The following is an 18461-nucleotide window of genomic DNA, read 5'->3' on the forward strand; positions in this document are numbered from 1 at the left end:
ATTAGTGTGCTGTGAGAGAGAGCAAATGGAATCAGTGTATTTTTTTGTGGCGATGTCAAAACTCAACTTCAGTCTTTAAACCATTATCTGTGTCAGTGGAGTCTGCTGCTCTAAGATACACACTACAGGATAAAAGGTTTAACCTAATTTCTGCAAACATGTTAGTTGTTGCTACATGCCTCCAAAAGTGTAGCTCTACTCATGCACCCTTGTTCAAGATCCTGGTCATGCCCTCTCTTCTTCTGTAGCTCATTGTCCTTGGAACCAAATAATGACTGCTTCTACCTGTATGATATAGTCAGCAAATAGTGTCGTATCTATGCTCAAACCGCTGCAGTTTGGCTGTGATCAGGTATTTTCTCAACTGGTACATACCAAAATAATGGTACTAAGGAAGGAATGTTACAATTAGTGACCATTGCACACTCTGTTCTAAGGAAAATGTTCAGTGTGTTAGAGGTTGTGGTGTGATTATTACCTGGACCGTGGGTAGACTTTTTAATTAAATCCTCTGCACTTGAATAAGCCATGGAATATAAGAGAGAAATTCAGTGGACATAGAACTGCATTTAGAGAATCGGGCCACATTTTAGAAAAACTATAAAGTATTTGGAATGCTTTTACCTTTGCTTATTGTTTACTAACTGTAACCTAGAATAACAAATGAATAATATTTAGGTTTCTAAATTCAGAAAGAAAGTAAAAACAATAATAATAGTAATAATAAACAACTTATGAAATTGAGACTGATAATTGTACTTCAACTCTTTAGATGATGGAAATCCACTAGAATTTTTTATTTTAATGGGGGATGGGGAGGAGGATGGAGATGTCTAGTAGAAATATTAAGGGTCAAGTTCTTTAAGTGACTTTTCTCTCTGGTGCAAATCATCTTGTGGTTGCTGGATACCAATGCAGCTCCAAGTTGGTGTCTGAAGAAACCATATTCACCAATACTTCCACTGAGAAAAAGTAAAAAGTACCCTTCTTCGAGAATGTGATTCAGATCTCTTTGTGTTTTCTATACTTAACTATTTTCATGATGGGGAGCACTAAAGGAACCTGCTGAGACTGGGTGACAAAAGACTTAATGCAGGGAAAGTTTGGATGTTCTTGAGGCAACAATGATTACTATCACCATAATTATTCCACTTTACCAGCAGTGTCTCAGTGTTATGAGTAATAGATTTTTATTTTAACCGTTAACCAATGTACTCAGATTGCTCAAACGTAGCAAATACTTCCTCTGTATTTGTGTTCCCACTTGCAATCTGACAAGAGTCAAGAGAATCTGTGTTAATTTGTTTCATTGCCGTGTGCCAGTACTGAGGCATTTATTGAATATTACTGACTAAAATATCTAAAACTTTGGTAAATAGGCGTCTGACTCTAGTTATAGTAGATATATATACTACTTCTGCTTTCAGTTTCACATGCATACTGTTCTAGTAAAGTGATTCATGCCCACATGGGTGTGATAGACTTTTACTTCATACAGTTGACTGTAAAGGTCTTGCATCAAATTTGAAATACTTTTTTTCCATCTCATAGGCTAATTTTATATCACAGTAATTCTTCTTAAATTCAACTCCAGGCCCTCAGAAGTTAGATTTCTCTTTGCTTTAAACTTTTTTCCCCTCTAATACGTAACATCCAGCACTGATCGTGTTATCCTAGTGTTTTTATTTGGATCAGCAATGCAGTTTTGAAGTAAATCTGCTGTTCACGTCCGCTTTTGTTTATGTTGCAGAGTGATCCTAGGGAGTGACCTGAATTGAATTCCTTTTGCATAAAATAGTCTGAAAGATGCACTGTAGGAATGTGCCTAATACACTCTGGCCACTAATAAACCTTGAGTTTTTGAGATTAATTCTGAGACCTAGTCCAAAGTAGAAAGTCCCTGGAACATGTATAATATAGAATGTGTCCTTAAGATTAACTTTCACTGTATAGGTCCAGTTTTACTGGCCCATGCTGTTGCTAATACAACCATAGCTACCAAGTATTGCTTAGCCCTTCCATGAGATTGGTTTTGTATGCATGTGAAACTTTGTTGGATGAATGACATAAATTTGTAACTGACAGCATAATTAATGTGTTTATTTGTGGAAAAAAGTTTTCACTTATGTATTTATTTAATATTTCTAATAATGCAGAGTACCTATTTGCATATTGCTATTAAATTTTAAGTTATCATGACTGACTCAAATTTGGTCTAGGCTGTCAAATCTCTAGTACGTTTGTATAACGCTGCTGCTTCCTTTGAGAACGCACGCAGGATCACTCTCGAGGAGAAAAGACAACGCAGAAAGAACCGTGTCTTGCAGAATATACCACCTAAGGAGTCTTTCTGCTGTGCCTTTTGCAGTCGGACATGTCTGTCTCGTATTGGCCTTATTAGCCACCAGTGTGCTTGTAACAAATGTGTATAGAGCCTTTCCCAAATCTTCGTTCGTGAAGCCTGGCCATGAATGAATGTAGTTGCTCCATAGCTTGCACCTGGAAAATTCTGTGTAAGAGTTTTCCAAGAAGCTCAGTTAAATTGCTCTAATTTTGAGAGTCTAATTTTTTCAGTGGCATTTTTGAGGTCATTGAAATTGCAATGAGACATTTAAGTGAAAACTACTGAAATGAAATTAATCCAAATAAAGTGGGTTATGAGTTTTAAAACAATCAAACATCTAATTGGAGGCTTCTAGCTCCATAATTTATGGTTTATCAATATTAATTAGATGTTACAACCAGCCCTTAATGAAATTACATTGTTTCAGGCAAATCATGAACTGGAATAGGCATGCTGTTACAAGAACTGTTGAACTTAAAAGTTTTAGGCATTTCCTGAAGTAGATGGTAAGTGTAACTGTTAATGGTTACACTGTGAAACCTGGTATTATCATGGTTCCTTTGTGTTATTTTTGCAAACAGTGGAATTTTCAGTAGGAAATAGCATCTCAGTGGTTCCTTGCCAATAAAGATATTAATGAACAAAGGAAGTGTTAGAAACTCGTCACATGCTCTTCAGCCCCTCCCAGCAATTGTAGACTTGAGACAGAGAACTGATTGTTATATTTCCTTTTGGAAACATTCTTTGACTTTTTTATTCCTCCTATATCTACTTTTGTGTTTGTGTTTTGGGGGGGGGGGGTTATTATTTGTTTGTTGGGTTTTTTTCCTTCTGTAATTTTGCTTTCCTTTGAAGGACAAAATTTTATTTGGGATTATTTGAGTTTTGCACATGTAGTTTTAAATCTGCATCTGCTTGTTCTAGGATAACTCAGGGCTTCTGAGGATTCATGTTTACATCCCAACAACTGGGTCAAATGTAGGTGCCTAAATAAGCTTTGTCCCGTGCTTCCATCTTTCCTCTGCCCCATAACAATAAAACTGCTGGACTGTTGAAGGTCACAGTGACTCCACTGTGCCAGTCTGTTTTGCTTATTCCTCTCTCCTTGAGGAGAATGATGCACCCACAAGTTGCTTTTGCTTTACTTCTTATTTGGTGCAGTCCACCACATCACTGATGAACAGAAAAGTAATGTGTCATAGCAGCAAAGCCTTCTGTCATTGCAGCAACAGCATTTTAAATTCGTTTTATATACAAACTCCTAAATTTTATAGGCAAACTCTAAACCTGTTTCTCAAGTCCAATTTGTCATTTTACTAGTCATGCACTCTTATGGTTCACATGCCTCTAAGAGATGGCTGAATCAGTATATAGGTTTGTGTGTCATCTAGTGAACAGAAATCATCTGTCAATCACACTGAGGACATACAATCCACTTAATGTGGGCACTTGTTTCCATGTATATGTTACATAGTTACTGATGCATTAAGATATGATACCATGTTTGAACACAGACCCATTTCTGACTAAAGAGGTGTCGTGGGGCACGTGGGGGCAGCTGGGGTGGGAACATAGAAATGGACAAGCACAGAGAGTAGAAAAGTTGGTTATTTGTCAAAGACTTGAGCTCTTTGAGGCATCTTGCGAATGTACATTCATTACCTATCTTTTCTGTATTTTCTGTCAGTTTTGTGTATTAATTTGACTTCCTCTCAATATGCTCTTTATTATAGCAAAAGATAGAATAAATGTAGCTCTGAAAAGAGAGATACTTCTGAGCAACTTTCCAAAGGCATAGAAGGCAAAATTGGAATGAATCAGGGGAGATTTCCTTGTATATCCTTTTTATTTAACTATACATAGGTCTTTCTTGACAGTTCTGACTATTTGTTAAATTTCCTTTTTGACAGGGCTTTTGTAATAATAGTCTTATTGTTGACCCAGACTGCTGACACTGTTTTGTTGGTGGAGTCTTGTAGAATGTATTTGTCATGTTGCAAAGAACTCTGTGTAACCAGAGGCATAGTCTCCAAACTAAAACAGAAATTAAAAATCAATGTGGCAGTACTCAAAGGTGTCTCAAAGGTGAAAACAAGTTTTGATTCTATGAAATACATGTATTGCTGTGTAATTTAAAAATAAATATAATAAGATTATGGTAAAAAGTATGCATGTACTATAAAAGTGATTTATATATACTTCAGTAATTCCAAATTAAAAAAAAAAATCCAGTAATTCCTTTTATTCACTTGCTTAATGAAGCACTAATTTTGAGATGTGTTAAAATTTTAATTTTTTTTCACTAAGTGGCTTATCGATAGTCTGTGTCATAGATATGATTTGGCTGTTAATCATCTCAATTCTATACTTTGCCAACATGTCATATCTCTTGTTTATTTAAACCTTAAACTTGCATTAATCTCTTTGCACAAGTAGAGTTTTTGCCTATGCTTACCTTCAGGATAAATCGCAGCGTGTTCTATGTGGATGTCACTCCCTGGGGCTTTTGACTAGAAGCTCTTCAGCCCCAGCACTGCTGTTACTTTAGGGGAAGTACATAGCCACACAGGTAGCTGGTTTGGGACTGAACTGTGGTAGGTAAGAAGTCTGTGTTGCTTTTGTGACATGGCCTAGAGTAACTTACTGTAGTTTTAAAGAGAGATTGGATTTATACTTCAGCACTGCCAGACTCAGAACATAATGAGTCTTTTCCTTCCATTTTTTGAACTGCTAAGAAGAACATCTCTTTTTCTTCTCGGCTGTCAGTTTTGGAGGGTAGTTACATGAGAGTGGAAGGGTGTACTAAAGGAAGAAGAAGCTAAAGTACTAAGAAGTCTTACACAAAAAATCTTTAAGGGTAAGCTTGATTGAAACAGAAAAGTGTTATAAATTTACTTGAAGATGCAGTAGAAAAACATCATACTTGTCTATGGCCAGATCCAGTCATTAATAGTTTTGTCAGCTATAGGCTTCCACAAGCATGACACATCAAAGAAGAGTAAGATCTTTGTGTTGATTCTTCATAAACTACTGTTGTCATTATTCTTATGCACCTAACATAAAAGGAATGGCATCAACAAAAGACAGACTCAGGAATGTTTTTGAGGCTGTCTTCAGGTGTGATTGGTTATAGTGGGTATGTTGTAGTTCCACCTCTAGTATAAAAAAAAATTCTTATCCCTTCTTCAGCTGTTTATTATAAGGGAATAATTAATAAATTCCTTGGTACTAAAACTGAGACATGGTACGCATTTAAGGAAAAGCAGCAGAATCAAGATAACAGAATGTGTCTGTTTTCAGTATTCTGATGCATCAGAAGTGATGTATGAAAAAAGCTCAGATAAAGAGAGCTTAAGGTCTCTTTCTATTTCTAAAACCCCATTGAACTAAATTTGGCTGAGATGGAGTTAATTTTCTTCATAGCAACCCATGTGGGGCTGTGTTTGAGATCAGTAACTCCAACAAGGTTGATAGGACACCAATGATTTGGCTATCGCTGAGTAGTACTTGCACAGCATCAAGGTTTTCTCTTTTCCACTTTTCCTCTGTACTGGGAGTGGGCATGGGGCTGGGAGGGTACACAACCCAGGCAGCTGACTCAGGTTGATGAGAGGGCTATTGCATGCCATATAACGCCATGCTCAGAATAAAAACTGAGGGGAGGAGGTTTTAGGGGAGGTAGCCATTGCTTGGAGACTACCTTTTGTCTGTTTGTGGGAGATGGTGATGCATCGCCTGTTTCATTTTTCCTTCCTCTTTTCTTCACTTATTAAACTGTATCTTGACCCACAAGTTTCTTCCCTTGGGCTCTTTCTGTTCTCTCCTCTAGTCCTGCTGGGGGCTGGAGAAGGAAGGATTGGCTGTGTGGTCCTTAGCTGTTGCCCAAGATGAGCCCACCACCCTATAGAGCAGGATCTGTAAGGATGAGGTGCTCCAGTGGGCAATTCTGGAGTGCAAAATAAGATACCAAATACTTGTTTAGTGGTGTAGGTTTCTGTTATGCGCATTCATGGGGAAGTTTTCATGTGAATTCAATAGATCAAAAAAGAGATACTCAATGCTAATTGTTGTAAATTTTCTATAAAATTTTTTTGGTGCTTAATTGCTCCATTGTTTCTTTTTAAAAAACACAACTTTTCAATAGTTCCTCTTACTTCTTTCTTGTTAACTGCTAATATAGTTTACATGGTTTTGACTGGCCATTTACTGTATCCAGCTAGAATAATAAAAGAGCACATGAAAAATACAGATACAACCTACACAGTAAAAAAAAAAGGGGGGGAGAAAAAATACTGAACTGAAAATAAGCAAAAGGATGAAAACTAAATTCATATGAATAATGACGACAGATTGTATTCTGCACTCCTTTTCAGATTTCTTAGATAAAACTGTAATCTAGAACACCGAGGGCCCCATATTATTAACATTATTGTTTCCTTAGAGCCATTCATTGTTTACTACATGAAATAACAGGGCTCTGCAAAGTTGCATCCTATACAAGAGAATTGTATACAGTAACTCTGCAATTCTGTACTAACACTGCTGGGTGCATATTGTAATTTTGGTGTCACTACTGCAGTGAAGTAATTTAGGAGCAAAATCTCTTAAAAGAGCTCATTTAAGCTTAGTGTTTTTGGAAAGCAGAGTGCTTTTAAACCAGCTCTGTCCAGGACACTACTTATTTATTATTCGGTCTATTTCAGAGCACTTTTCAAACACTTTTGAAATACATTTGCACCTAGTACTTATCTTCACAAAGTAAAATCATCATACTTCAATACAGTCACATTTGTATTTGATAGACAGCAGGTAGAAATAATTCGTATCTGATGTGTGTCAAAGGGGTTGAAAAACTAGGCTTTTTTTGGTTTTGTTTTTGTTAATAGGACTAGGATGAGTATCTCAGTGAGATTAAGTCATCAGGGCAAGGGCAAAACTCATTGAAGTCAAGCAATATCTTCCCAATAATTTCAATAACTATGCCAATCCCAGTGAAACAGTTCCTCTCAGGATGGGTGTGAGGAAATATTGGTAAGTTGTTGAAGAAACGGTGGTTGAGGGAGAAGTACGATGGAGGTAGCTGGGTCAGACACTTCATAGGTGGAAGGCCAGCAGCAGTGCTTGAAGGCACATGCTACTATACATACCAGATAGCATATATTATTTTGAGTGATGTCCAGTGCCTCAGCTAATAGGGTGGATAACAAAGGCAGAAAGTTAGAATTTGAAATCAAACTGCTGTGGGTTACATGAAGAAACTAACCTTTACTATGTCACAGTAGCCATAAATGATTTTTCTGTGTCTCAGGACTGGAATAGTTGCTTTACTACAGAATATGATATCATTACATTGTGAGAAGGGGTTTATAAACATGTTCTTGTTTGAAACAAATAAATAGAGTTCACAGGCTTCTCAACAGTTGCTCATTTAAATTTACTGTAAATATACTAAAAAAAAATACATGAGACTGAAAATATTTAATGTTTTACAGGTCCCATGAGTAAGTGATATAAGCTGATAATCTGTTGCTGTGAATAATGAACAAAGTAATTCCAGATTTGAAAATGTTTCCTTGAATGCCGGCAGGAACAATCTGTAGCAATCGAGAACAAAAGGATCTATGTGTGTGAATTTGGTTATTAAAACATTAATGACAGTGAAGATGAAAACTGTCACTTGCCTTGGTTTGAGGAAATGCTGATCTGCATGTGTTAGCTGGCAAAATCATCAAAACAACAGAATCTGTTATATTGTAAAATAAGAATCCCTCAAATAATCTTACTATGGAAACTTCCCTGAATCTTGTGTATACTTGGAGAGAAGAAATACTTTTCATTATAGGCTAAATATTGACTTTATTCATCAGTGCTTTTAAAAAGGTTTTTTTTTCAATGAAAAATAGATACTTGTACTATAAGAAATTTTTTGAATTTCTGTACTAGTCGGTTTTGAAGTTTCAACTATATTTGTCTTATGTTTAATTGTAAACAACAGGGAACAGACTTTTGTGAAATTCTTATAGTTTTTATATGCTAGAGCCACATGTATGTGGGCAAAAAAATTTTATATGAAAATTTTGTGGAAGATAACTAAATATAAAAAAACCCTCAACCATAACTTGTTACAAAAGCTGCTGAGTATTATTTACTCCATTAGATACAATATGACTAAAAGACTTTCTTAAATAGATATTATTTTGACGTAGACCTGAAACCAAATTGAAAATCAAGTTTATTAGAAATTAATTCTAAGGAAACAAAATTAGATGCTAAGTTATATTTTATGCTCTCTTAATTTTCAAAAATAAGTTTTGCTCACACAGAGAAAAAATATAGAAACTAATATCTTAAAATTTCTTCTGACTTAGAAAAAACTGACCAAGAGAATACTGTGGCAGGAGATAAAGATATAAACCAGCCTTCCAGTAACCAAAGTATACAAGCAGAGATACAAGAGCAGTCCATCTGGGGAAATCGCACTGATGGTGACCTCATCACAAGTAAGTATTTCCAGAACAAATTACTGCCTTTTAGGCTTGCTTTTGCAGTGTAATGGGATACTGCTTGTTGACTCTGTTAAATGTGTGTAAATGCAATTGGGTTGCAACTGTAATGCACATCTACTGAATTTTTTTTTCCAGATTGACTCCTGTCAGCATGCATAAGCAATGAGTACAAAGAAAGGTGTGATTCGGGTGGTGCTGTATGGTATAGACCTCTGTAGCATCTACATTTTAAAACCTTAATGTTATATTCTTCCCTTATCATTAATAGTATGATTAGCAGGGACATGAGTTGTGGTGTGCAGCTGTGCTAGGTGTCATCACCCTCGATTTCCCAGGCTATATATTTAAGTGGCAGAGTATGATGAAAGCAGTTGTTTCCAGATGCACTGAGTACTGGTCAGGTGTAGGTTTTTTAAGAGTTTTGAATACTAAAGTAGTTATTTCTTTCAAAACTAGAAGACTGCTGTAAGACAAGATTTTAGACTTATGCTATAGAACTGTGGAGGTTTTTAATTAGTTCTTATAGGTCCACAGTCCTAGTGTATGTTATGAATGCTTTAAAACATGTATGCAATATTATTCCCATTTTCCTGTCTTGAATTGAAGATCATATGCTGTCCAAATGCTCACTCACAATTGCACCCTCCTAAGGCAAAAATATTTCTGTCAACTGCCAGAGCTAAACTGCTTTAAAATTCTGTGAATGCTTGAACATTAGTTGCTAAAGGGAGGGGCAGCATGAGAAACTGTTCTCTAATTATAGGGTGTATTCAGAAAGCAAATGGACTAAATGCCGAGTGGTGCTCCAGCTCTCTAAGGTCATTGTCTGATCACACACTTCAGTCTGTCTTTACACTGCACACAGAATACACTGTTCACAGGGGGATAAATTCATGTTTCTGAACTTGCTGTTCTCAAAACTGGAATTTTTGCTGGAGTTATCTATTTCTTTTTAGTTTTGTTTTGTTTTTTGGGGGGGAAGGAGGGTGTTTTGCTTTCTTGTTTTATAGTCTTATCTATACACTCAGCTTCTCCTGAGCTTTGTGTTCGTATTTGAAGTTCTTTTAAAATCTTAGTTAATCTTTTTTTTTCTAAATAATGAATCCCAATAAATACTTATACCCCTAACGTATTGAATAGTTACATAGATCCTTTACAGGAAACCTACATTTAGCATGTCAGATATTTATCTGACAATTTAAAATTAATTCTCAAATGACTATAAAGAGGGAAACTTGTCCTGCACAGATTGAGAGTTTACTTAATACCAAAAGATTAGTTTTTTAGACTTAACTGTCCCTGGACAAGCGATTGCTTTGCACTTATGTTGAGTATATGGAAAGGTGTGTGTGGCATCGTGTGCTTTTGGAATGGCCTCCTTCTCATTCCCTCTTTTTAGAAGCTTCCTTATTCCCAGATTCATGAGAAAGCAGATTTATTTCGTAGCAGTTAGCAGCATGCCTGAACTATGGAGGAGAGGAACAAGGACTGTAGGGTGGTGCTGTGCTTCCTCTAATCTGTTCACCACAAAGACATACTACAGTGGCTGCACTGAGGGAATGTGAGGGAATTATATGTTTTTTCAACACACAGTAGAAATGGACGCAGAGTGTGCAAACCCCTGGTAAAGTAACTTGATGATTGTATTTAGTTATATCTCTATGATGGGAGGGTTATTTGCTGCCAAATTAAAAAAAAAAAGTAACAGGAAAAAGGGCAAAGATAGGATAAAATTCAGAGGAAGGTACTGCTGCAGTGTGCACAACTGTGCTCCTCCTGGAGTCACTGGTAGTTTTACCTTTGACTTTGTGAAAAGTAAGTTTATGTGAAAGCTGTAAGTTTCTAAAACACTTAGTCTTGATAATTGTGTAGTAAAGGCTTTATTATGGTTCATATTTGATTAGATGCTATGATGCAAACCTCTCTTTTCTTCAAATTAATGATTTTTTTAACCTTTAATTTAAAGTCTTCTACATGGAAGAAACAAAAATGATGAAATTAAAGCAAATTTTTCTTCCTTTTTTTCTTTGATAGATGAGTTATTAGTGTGGAAGTTTGTTCTACTTTTAAAAATTGAGGTACAGTGCTTGACTCAGTTACAAATACTTCTAGTTTGTAGAAGTTTTACAGCTCAATATACCTAGTAACGAAAGTTTGAAAACTAGAACAAGTGGAGCAAGGAGAAGCTTGTTTATGACTCAGGTATTTCACTTTAAGTAAGTACTGGAGCTCAGAATGTTCTTGATTGAACCAGATCTATTACCCCACCAGACTAAATTTTGCAAATTATTGCATATTGAAAGAAACTTTCTTCAAATAATATTAGACAGGCCATACTTCAGTTCTCTGAAGTATTAACAGCTGTTCACCACTATCCTAATGATTCAGTTTCTTTTTTTCCCATACAGATTGTTTTCCGCCCCCACAGTTGATGCATACTCCATTTGTCTTAGCATTAGTTTTTACTTTATAAATGTTTCCAGCATTTAATTTCCAAGATTTTCCTTGTTTGCAGCTGTTTTATCCTGCTATTATATGGAATTAGATTAATCAGTCAGTTTTATTGGCACACCAACAACGAAGTCCAGTGTTGGAGCCCCTGTAATGACTTCATTATGTATGATTTGTCATTTGCACTTGTGAACTCAGTTTACCAGGCAACACCAATAAACTAAAATGCTGCCCTGGTTTTTCCACAGTGAGATGTTTTACGTTCACCTTGCTCTGCCCTTTCAGTCTGTTTTGCAAGGTCCCTCTTTTTAACCTCTACAGATTTCCTTCATATTAGCCTTTCCCCCACCTCCTTTGGAGCATCCCTTTTCCCCATGAATAAAAATGTTCATAAGATGCTGGTTAATCTTATGGGAAGCTTCAACCAAGAAATTAATTGTTTTCGAAGAGAGCTTGCGAATCAAAAAGTTACTGTATACTGATATATAAACAAGGAAGAGCTATATAAACAGGAAACAGTTGTATTAACTTTCTGTATTAATTGTTAATGTACTTGCATAACTGTTACTGGAATACTGTGTTAGTTGGAGAAGGGTCAAGGGAGAACCACAAATATCTCAGGAATGATTGGAGTAGTTGAAAACATGCCTTATTGTGGAAAACCTCCTGGAATTCAATCTGTATAGTGTTAAAAAGGGGGCTAAAGAGGGCTTTGCGTAGTCCCTAAGAAGCATACCACAACAAATAGAAATTTGGTAAGACAGTTCTTCAAGTGTAGCACACAAAGGGAGAACTAGATATAATGTCTGGAGGTTCAATTAGACTAGAAATAAGTTGTATATTTTTTAATAGAGTATTTGAGAACAGGAAGAACTGCCAAATATTTGGTGTGTTTAGGTGTGTTAAATTGGCTTTATTCATCACAAGGTGTCCATTGCTATCCATATCTTTCAATTTTAAAACCTGAGTAAAGGAGAATATTTCCATAGTAGTTCCCCCAATTTATCTTTTTGGGTGCAGATATTTTTCAAGAAAATATTAAGACCTATTCCCTTCTCTTCGCAGACACACATATATTTTCTATTTTATTTCAGGTTGTAGAGGTTCTGCTTTTCAAAAGAACTTTTGAATAGCTCCATCTGCTATCTTCTTTTGCAGTGCATTTTAAATATCTGCAAACACCTTCCACCTCTTTTCATTGTCTGGTCTGGTGGCCTGTAATGGGGTGGTTCTGCTTCTGCTATCACTCACCACTGACAAGTGAGGAAGAGCATATGTTAAAACAGCAGCAGGGTAACCTGTGGCTGTAGGAATGAAGCCATAGCAGTTTTTGCTACTCCATATTATCACAATGCCTTGCTTTGTTCTCTGGAAGAGGTTGGGGATTTTTTTTCCCAAAAAAAGGCTATAAAGATGGATTTCAGAATATTTAGGGAGAATTTTTGCAAAGGGCACTAGGTTATCATCAATTTGTGCTGTTATGCAGGCAAGGGAATGTTTAGGAGGGAAGAAAATGCCAGTCTTGAACACTATTTGCTTGTGAGGGTTTAATCTCCTTTCTAGTACTCAAGCAGAACCTTAGCTATGTGATATTTAAGAAAACAAAAAACATCTACCATGGATTCAAATTTTCATGAATAATTGATTAATAATAATCCAATTCTCAAGATTAAATACCTAAAATATGCCCATGTTTTACAGATAGAAAGGTCATTGCTATCCATCATTTTCTAACTTCAATTGCCTCTTTCTCCTCCATGGAACACCCCTCTCATAAGTGTGATTCTTCAGAGAAAGGGATGCTTCAATCAGCTTTGTGGGGATCAAACAGTTTTACATGTTCTTGTGCCTACTACTTTATTTACTATATTCTTCTTTATTTTGTTTTGTTTTATTGCATATAAACCTAGATATTTTTCTCTTTTGGTTTTCTATATTTTTATGTTGACATTTTACTTTATTATTTATGTAATTTTAAGGTCTGGAGATTCCCTTCATTTGGCTAAGTGAGTGACTTCTGTAGTTTAAATTATGCTGTTTGGGTTTAGGACTTTTTTTTCCAACAAGAAGAAGATAATCTGCTGTTAGAACTGTTCATTTTGTTTGATATTAATCCAAATTTTTTTTTCGCTATTTTGTAGGGCATGCTCATATTACAATTACTGTGATTTCAGATGATCCTGTTTATTCTGTCTATAAAATAATGCAGTGTTAGAGATAACATAAATGGTTCTCTTCAAAGCTAGAAATTATGATAAATACAGTCTTCTTGCAGCAAAATAAAGTGTGTGAGTACAGAAATTGTGCAGAATAGATTAATAGGAATTATCCAAAATATATTGCTGAGCCTGAAAGGTGCATTCTTTTAGTTAAAGAAGTGATTTATATACAATGTTCTAAGTATACCTAGGTATAAAAAAGTGTGAACCTATGAATGAACAAAACTTAAGTCAGTTCAATACTTACATACAGCAAAACAGTATTTGATATTTCAAACCTTCTTTAAAAAAGATAAATCTTTGAGGAATCTGGCTACTCAAAGTAATGGAGGAATAGAGGTTATCCCTGAAAGCTCCTTCCCCAGAGAGATTTTCTAATCCTCTCCCCAGCAGAGAGCTACCCTGTGTTACTTCTGTTTCTCCCCCCAGCCTGACAAATCTTTTACTACTTCTGTTCCAAAAGTCTTCAGAAAACCTCTTCTCATGCCTATTGAGAGGCCTGGTGAGTTGCACAGCCGTAGCCTTTTCATTTCGTTTTCGTTTTCACAGAATCACAATATCACAGCATATGCTGAGTTGGAAGGGACCAACCCTTAGACCTGCAATGGACCATCCCCAAGAATCACACCATGTGCCTGAGAGTATCATCCAAAGGCTTCCTGAACTCTGTCAGGCTTGGTGCTGTGACCACTTCCCTGAAGAGCCTGTTCCAGTACCCACTCACCCTCTGGTAGAGAGGGATTTTCACAGATAGTTGTACCCTTACAGTTACAGTCTTCAGAGTTTAAGGCAGGGTCTTTGGTGTTAGGCTGGAGAAGAGGAGTTTAGGGGTGACCTTATCGCTCTGTACAACCATGTGAAAGGAGGTTGTAGCCAGGTTGGCCTCTTCTCCCAGGCACTTAGCAATATGACAACAGGATATAGTCTCAGGCTGTGCCAGGGGAGGTTTAGGTTAGACATTAGGAGGAATTTCTTCAGAGAAAGGGTGATAAGACATTGAAATGGACTGCCCAGGGAGGTGGTGGAGTCACTCTCCTTGGAAGTGTTTAAGGAAAGACTGGATGTGGCACTTAGTGCCGTGATCTAGTTGACATGGTGGTGTTTGGACTTGATAATCTCAGAAGTCTTTTCCCATCTAATTGAGTCTGTGATTCTGTGGGATTCTGTGTTTACAGAAGTCACCTGTAAAATGAGCCAAGTGTCACTGAAATTGTCCTTACTTATAGAGAGAGGTGCTAAGATGCAGATGTTTTCCGTGTAGCCTCTTCTCTTCACCTTTAGGTTGGATGCTCTAAAGCGATGCAGTTAATGATGGACTGAGATAGATGAGGAATTTGTATACTCTGTGGTGACTCCATGTAGAGAAATAAACTTATTACTATTGTTGGTCCATTTACAGAACAGTAGTTAAACTTCAATGAGAACTTTAACCTGCTCCAGATGACCAAAAGATAGACACATGTATTCTGCATATCACTAGTAGCCAGAATTTCCTGGAGCCTTTTGTTTTCAGTTTTACCTTACTTGTGACTCTCAAACTGTCATCTGAATTTATGGTCTGAGGCTGGGGAAGTTTGGATGGCGGTAATCATCACTACAAGACAAAGGTGAAATTCTTTAGTAACGTCGAGGTTACTATGCTTGCTGTATTGGGGCCTGAAGTAAATTGTATCCTAATTTCAGAATATTTTTCTTTATTGTATTGGTACTGTCATAAGAATTAATGTGCTCTTATGCCTGGATGGGAAAGAATAGTGTTTCCTGATTAGTTCCATGTATAAGGGGAAAAAGTACAATATGCTCGTAGTAATTCCTTAAAGAGGAAGAGTAATAAAATTCTTGACTGCGTTCTATGTGAAAAATAAGATAGAAACCAATGAGTCAGTGTGGTTTTATGCTCTTATTTTCAGTACAAATGGTATTCAGTTAGCCATATTTAGCAAAGAAAACACAAAATTACAAAGTGTATGAAAGTATCATCATGCAAGTTGTACTTTTATGAACCTGTCTACTGGCAAAAATGTTGAACTTAAACCATGGCAAAAGTTCTCTTTTTCTCTTTTTAGATTTAATTTTGTATTCGTAGTCATGCTTGTGAAAAGCTTGGAGTAAGTTTATGAAGCTGAAAAGTAGTACTGTGTGCTGTGTGTACATCAAAATAATTAAATGAATTCTTCAAAATTTTAAGAATCAAAATAGTTTTTAATATTATGATTTTTTAAATTTACTGATAAAAAAGTGAAAGATGAAGAGGGACTCATGGTCACAGCAGAAGCCTTAGCTAAGTAATCATGGTTAAACATTTTTCTTCTTTATATAGCTATGCAGAGGAAAGAAAGGTCTGAATACTGTTTACTTCTTCTGCGTTCTGGCAATTTCTCTAGTGCAAAAGTACCCACAAGTACCTTTCCCTGAAAATATTTTTATAAAAGACAAGGAACAACAGGAGCCTCTGACCTATTTGTGTGTTGTTGTGTTGGTGGTTTTCTGTTTTCCCTTAAAAAATTCTTCATGATCCAAACCCAGAGAAGCCTTTTGAAAAACATTGAAATGTCAAACAGCTGTGGTCACTCAGGCTATTTCTAATACTGGTTTTGTTAAATCATTTTACTGTTGAGGTAGGCCTCCAGACATATTTAAGAGAATGGTGAATTTTTTGCCACCTGAGCCTTAACTATTTTTAAATTAACTGTAGTGCTCTGGCATGTGAGAAACATGTATGAAGACTGCTCTTCAACTTTGTCATTATAAACCTCAAACCTGTGCCATTCTAACACAAGAACTTTGAAATTCTGAGTTTATGTCTGGGCTCATGAATTTTAGAGTCTTAAATTTTACTTTTAAACCTCCTTCCCTCGAGTTCTGTGCAGTATCTCAATTATCGTGTTTTCACTTTGAACTATAAATATTATGACACTTGTTTAGAGAAAATTTGGCAATGCTAATGTTAATTACAGCAGAATCTCAACTAAGAGACTATTTCCTGTTGCAGAGCTTCCTCAAACTTAAGTGAACTTTATTGATTTGTAGCTCAGACTTTAGATTGTATAATGTTTGCATAAAATGTTATGAAGTTTGCTTTTGAGACAAGTCAAGTAGAGCAAACAGTTAGGCAAACCTATAAAAAAAGTGGCCTGTGAGTCAGATTTGACCTTCAGGGCAAAATTTTGCCACTGACAGACGCATAAACCTTTTGCCAGTTCCTTGGTTGAGCAGGGGCGAGCCTCCCTTAAAGTATGGGTAGCTCTGAAATAGATCTTCAAAAATCAAATCTCTTAGCCCATTAGAAGGCATCTACCTTTCCCATCTCCTTTCTTTATTAGGGCAGGTGCATATTTTAACTGTATTCTCTAAGTTGTAAGATGAAATAAAATTCACGTTTTGACAGAAAAGCAGTGAAAGATTGTTATGCTGACCAGAATTGGTCATAACAGCAGTGTCAAACCAGAATGAATAACTTCTAGGTCTGTACAATTCAGAAATACAGATCAGTGAAGAATACTCTTTTTGCTTGAATTTCAAAATGAAGGAAACTAAGTTTTGGTGAGGAGATTTGGGATGAACCTGAAGGTTTATCTGAAGGATCGAACTCAGTTTTTCACAGAGATGATATAGAAAAATATTTGGATGATGAGGTAGGATGCACAGCTAACTTTGGGTAACACACATCTAGTTTTCTTATGGGTGATTTTATCAAATGACACCATTTCATTTAGTATTTCCCAGCTTACTTTGTAACTATGACTTTGTGAAGTTTTTCCCTACCTCGAGAGATATTCTTTTTACTGTGTGATGAGTTTTTAGTGATAATGGTCACTATCATATTTATAATGTAAAATCAGTATTGATAAATATTTTTGTACAGTAATAGATCTTTCAGTGGGACTAAACACTAATCACTGTGAAGTAACTAGCAGTGTACATTAATGCATCTGAAGTAGTTATAAGGATCTTATACATGTTTCGTAACAGTCTTCATTACAGCCTTCATTTTAAAGGAGGAATTCTAATAGAAGGTATCTTTTTTTTATCCCTTTCTCTTCTTGTTCCCTTCCTTTGACTGTTACTTTTTCTACTTCACCATCCACTTGATTTTCTGATTCCTGTCTATAGCAGTGTGTTATGCCTGAGGAATCTTTTCCCCACAATTTAATTGATAAACTCAATCATAATTGTAAGTAAATTACTATTTGGTTTTGACTCTTTGTGTGTTACAGAACATCTGCTACTCTAACTCTATGAGAAGAGCCTAACAGCAAGACCTCATTTGCTGTGCTGTGCTCCCTCGTTGAACAAGAGAAAATAACCTGGCAAAAGCTTTTGTTCGGTATCACATCCACACCAGGGACTCTGCTGGGATAGCTGAAATAGGGCAAGAAGTTCAGGTCATTAATATTTTGTTGAATATTTGTGGGACAGGTCCTTATGGAAAAGGAGAGAAGATTTGTTTAGTAGCACAGGGAAGGTTCCCATAGAATAATACACTTTGCTTTCAAAACTTAGAGATAGAAATACATTTCGCAATGACTGTAATGGAGTGGCACTTCAAAGTTTTGATTTAAAAAAAATCCTTTAGAATTTGGAGTAATTTTGGAAGAAAGTAGAGGTTATATATGAGTGATATGGTAGAGGGTGGTGTCTATCATGGTGGAGTCAAAGTTGGAAGACTCCTGAAAGTTTATTCCCATTTTTGATAAATTATTCTGCATCCTCTTCCCCATATTTGTTTTATAAAGTAAAAACAGAAAAGACTGACCCATCCCTATTATAATTCTGGCTCCAAGCCATTTCTCTTTTCTGTTTGCATTATTTTCTCTAGTGCCCCCTTTCCCTCTTGTTTATTTGTTTGCTTGAACAGTCCTTTTTTTCTGTTTACCCACTTTTTTCTCTGTTACAATGACATATTTATAAGCAAGGACAGTAAAGTTATGCTTAGAGAGT

General features: G+C 36.1%; 1 protein-coding gene across 3 annotated transcripts in view; it reads left to right on the forward strand.

The window, feature by feature from the left end:
• MDFIC (MyoD family inhibitor domain containing) overlaps positions 1 to 18461 on the forward strand; it is a 53482-nt gene that overhangs the window by 4869 nt on the left and 30152 nt on the right. For all 3 annotated transcript variants that reach the window (XM_029963463.1, XM_029963462.1, XM_029963464.1), the window contains exon 3: positions 8713 to 8844. In XM_029963463.1, the coding sequence (XP_029819323.1) occupies positions 8713 to 8844 (132 nt within the window). The remainder of the gene's footprint in view (positions 1 to 8712; positions 8845 to 18461) is intronic.

Source organism: Manacus vitellinus, unplaced genomic scaffold, assembly GCF_001715985.3.
Source record: "Manacus vitellinus isolate BGI_N305 unplaced genomic scaffold, ASM171598v3 scaffold_5_pilon, whole genome shotgun sequence".
NCBI classification, from domain to species: domain Eukaryota; kingdom Metazoa; phylum Chordata; class Aves; order Passeriformes; family Pipridae; genus Manacus; species Manacus vitellinus.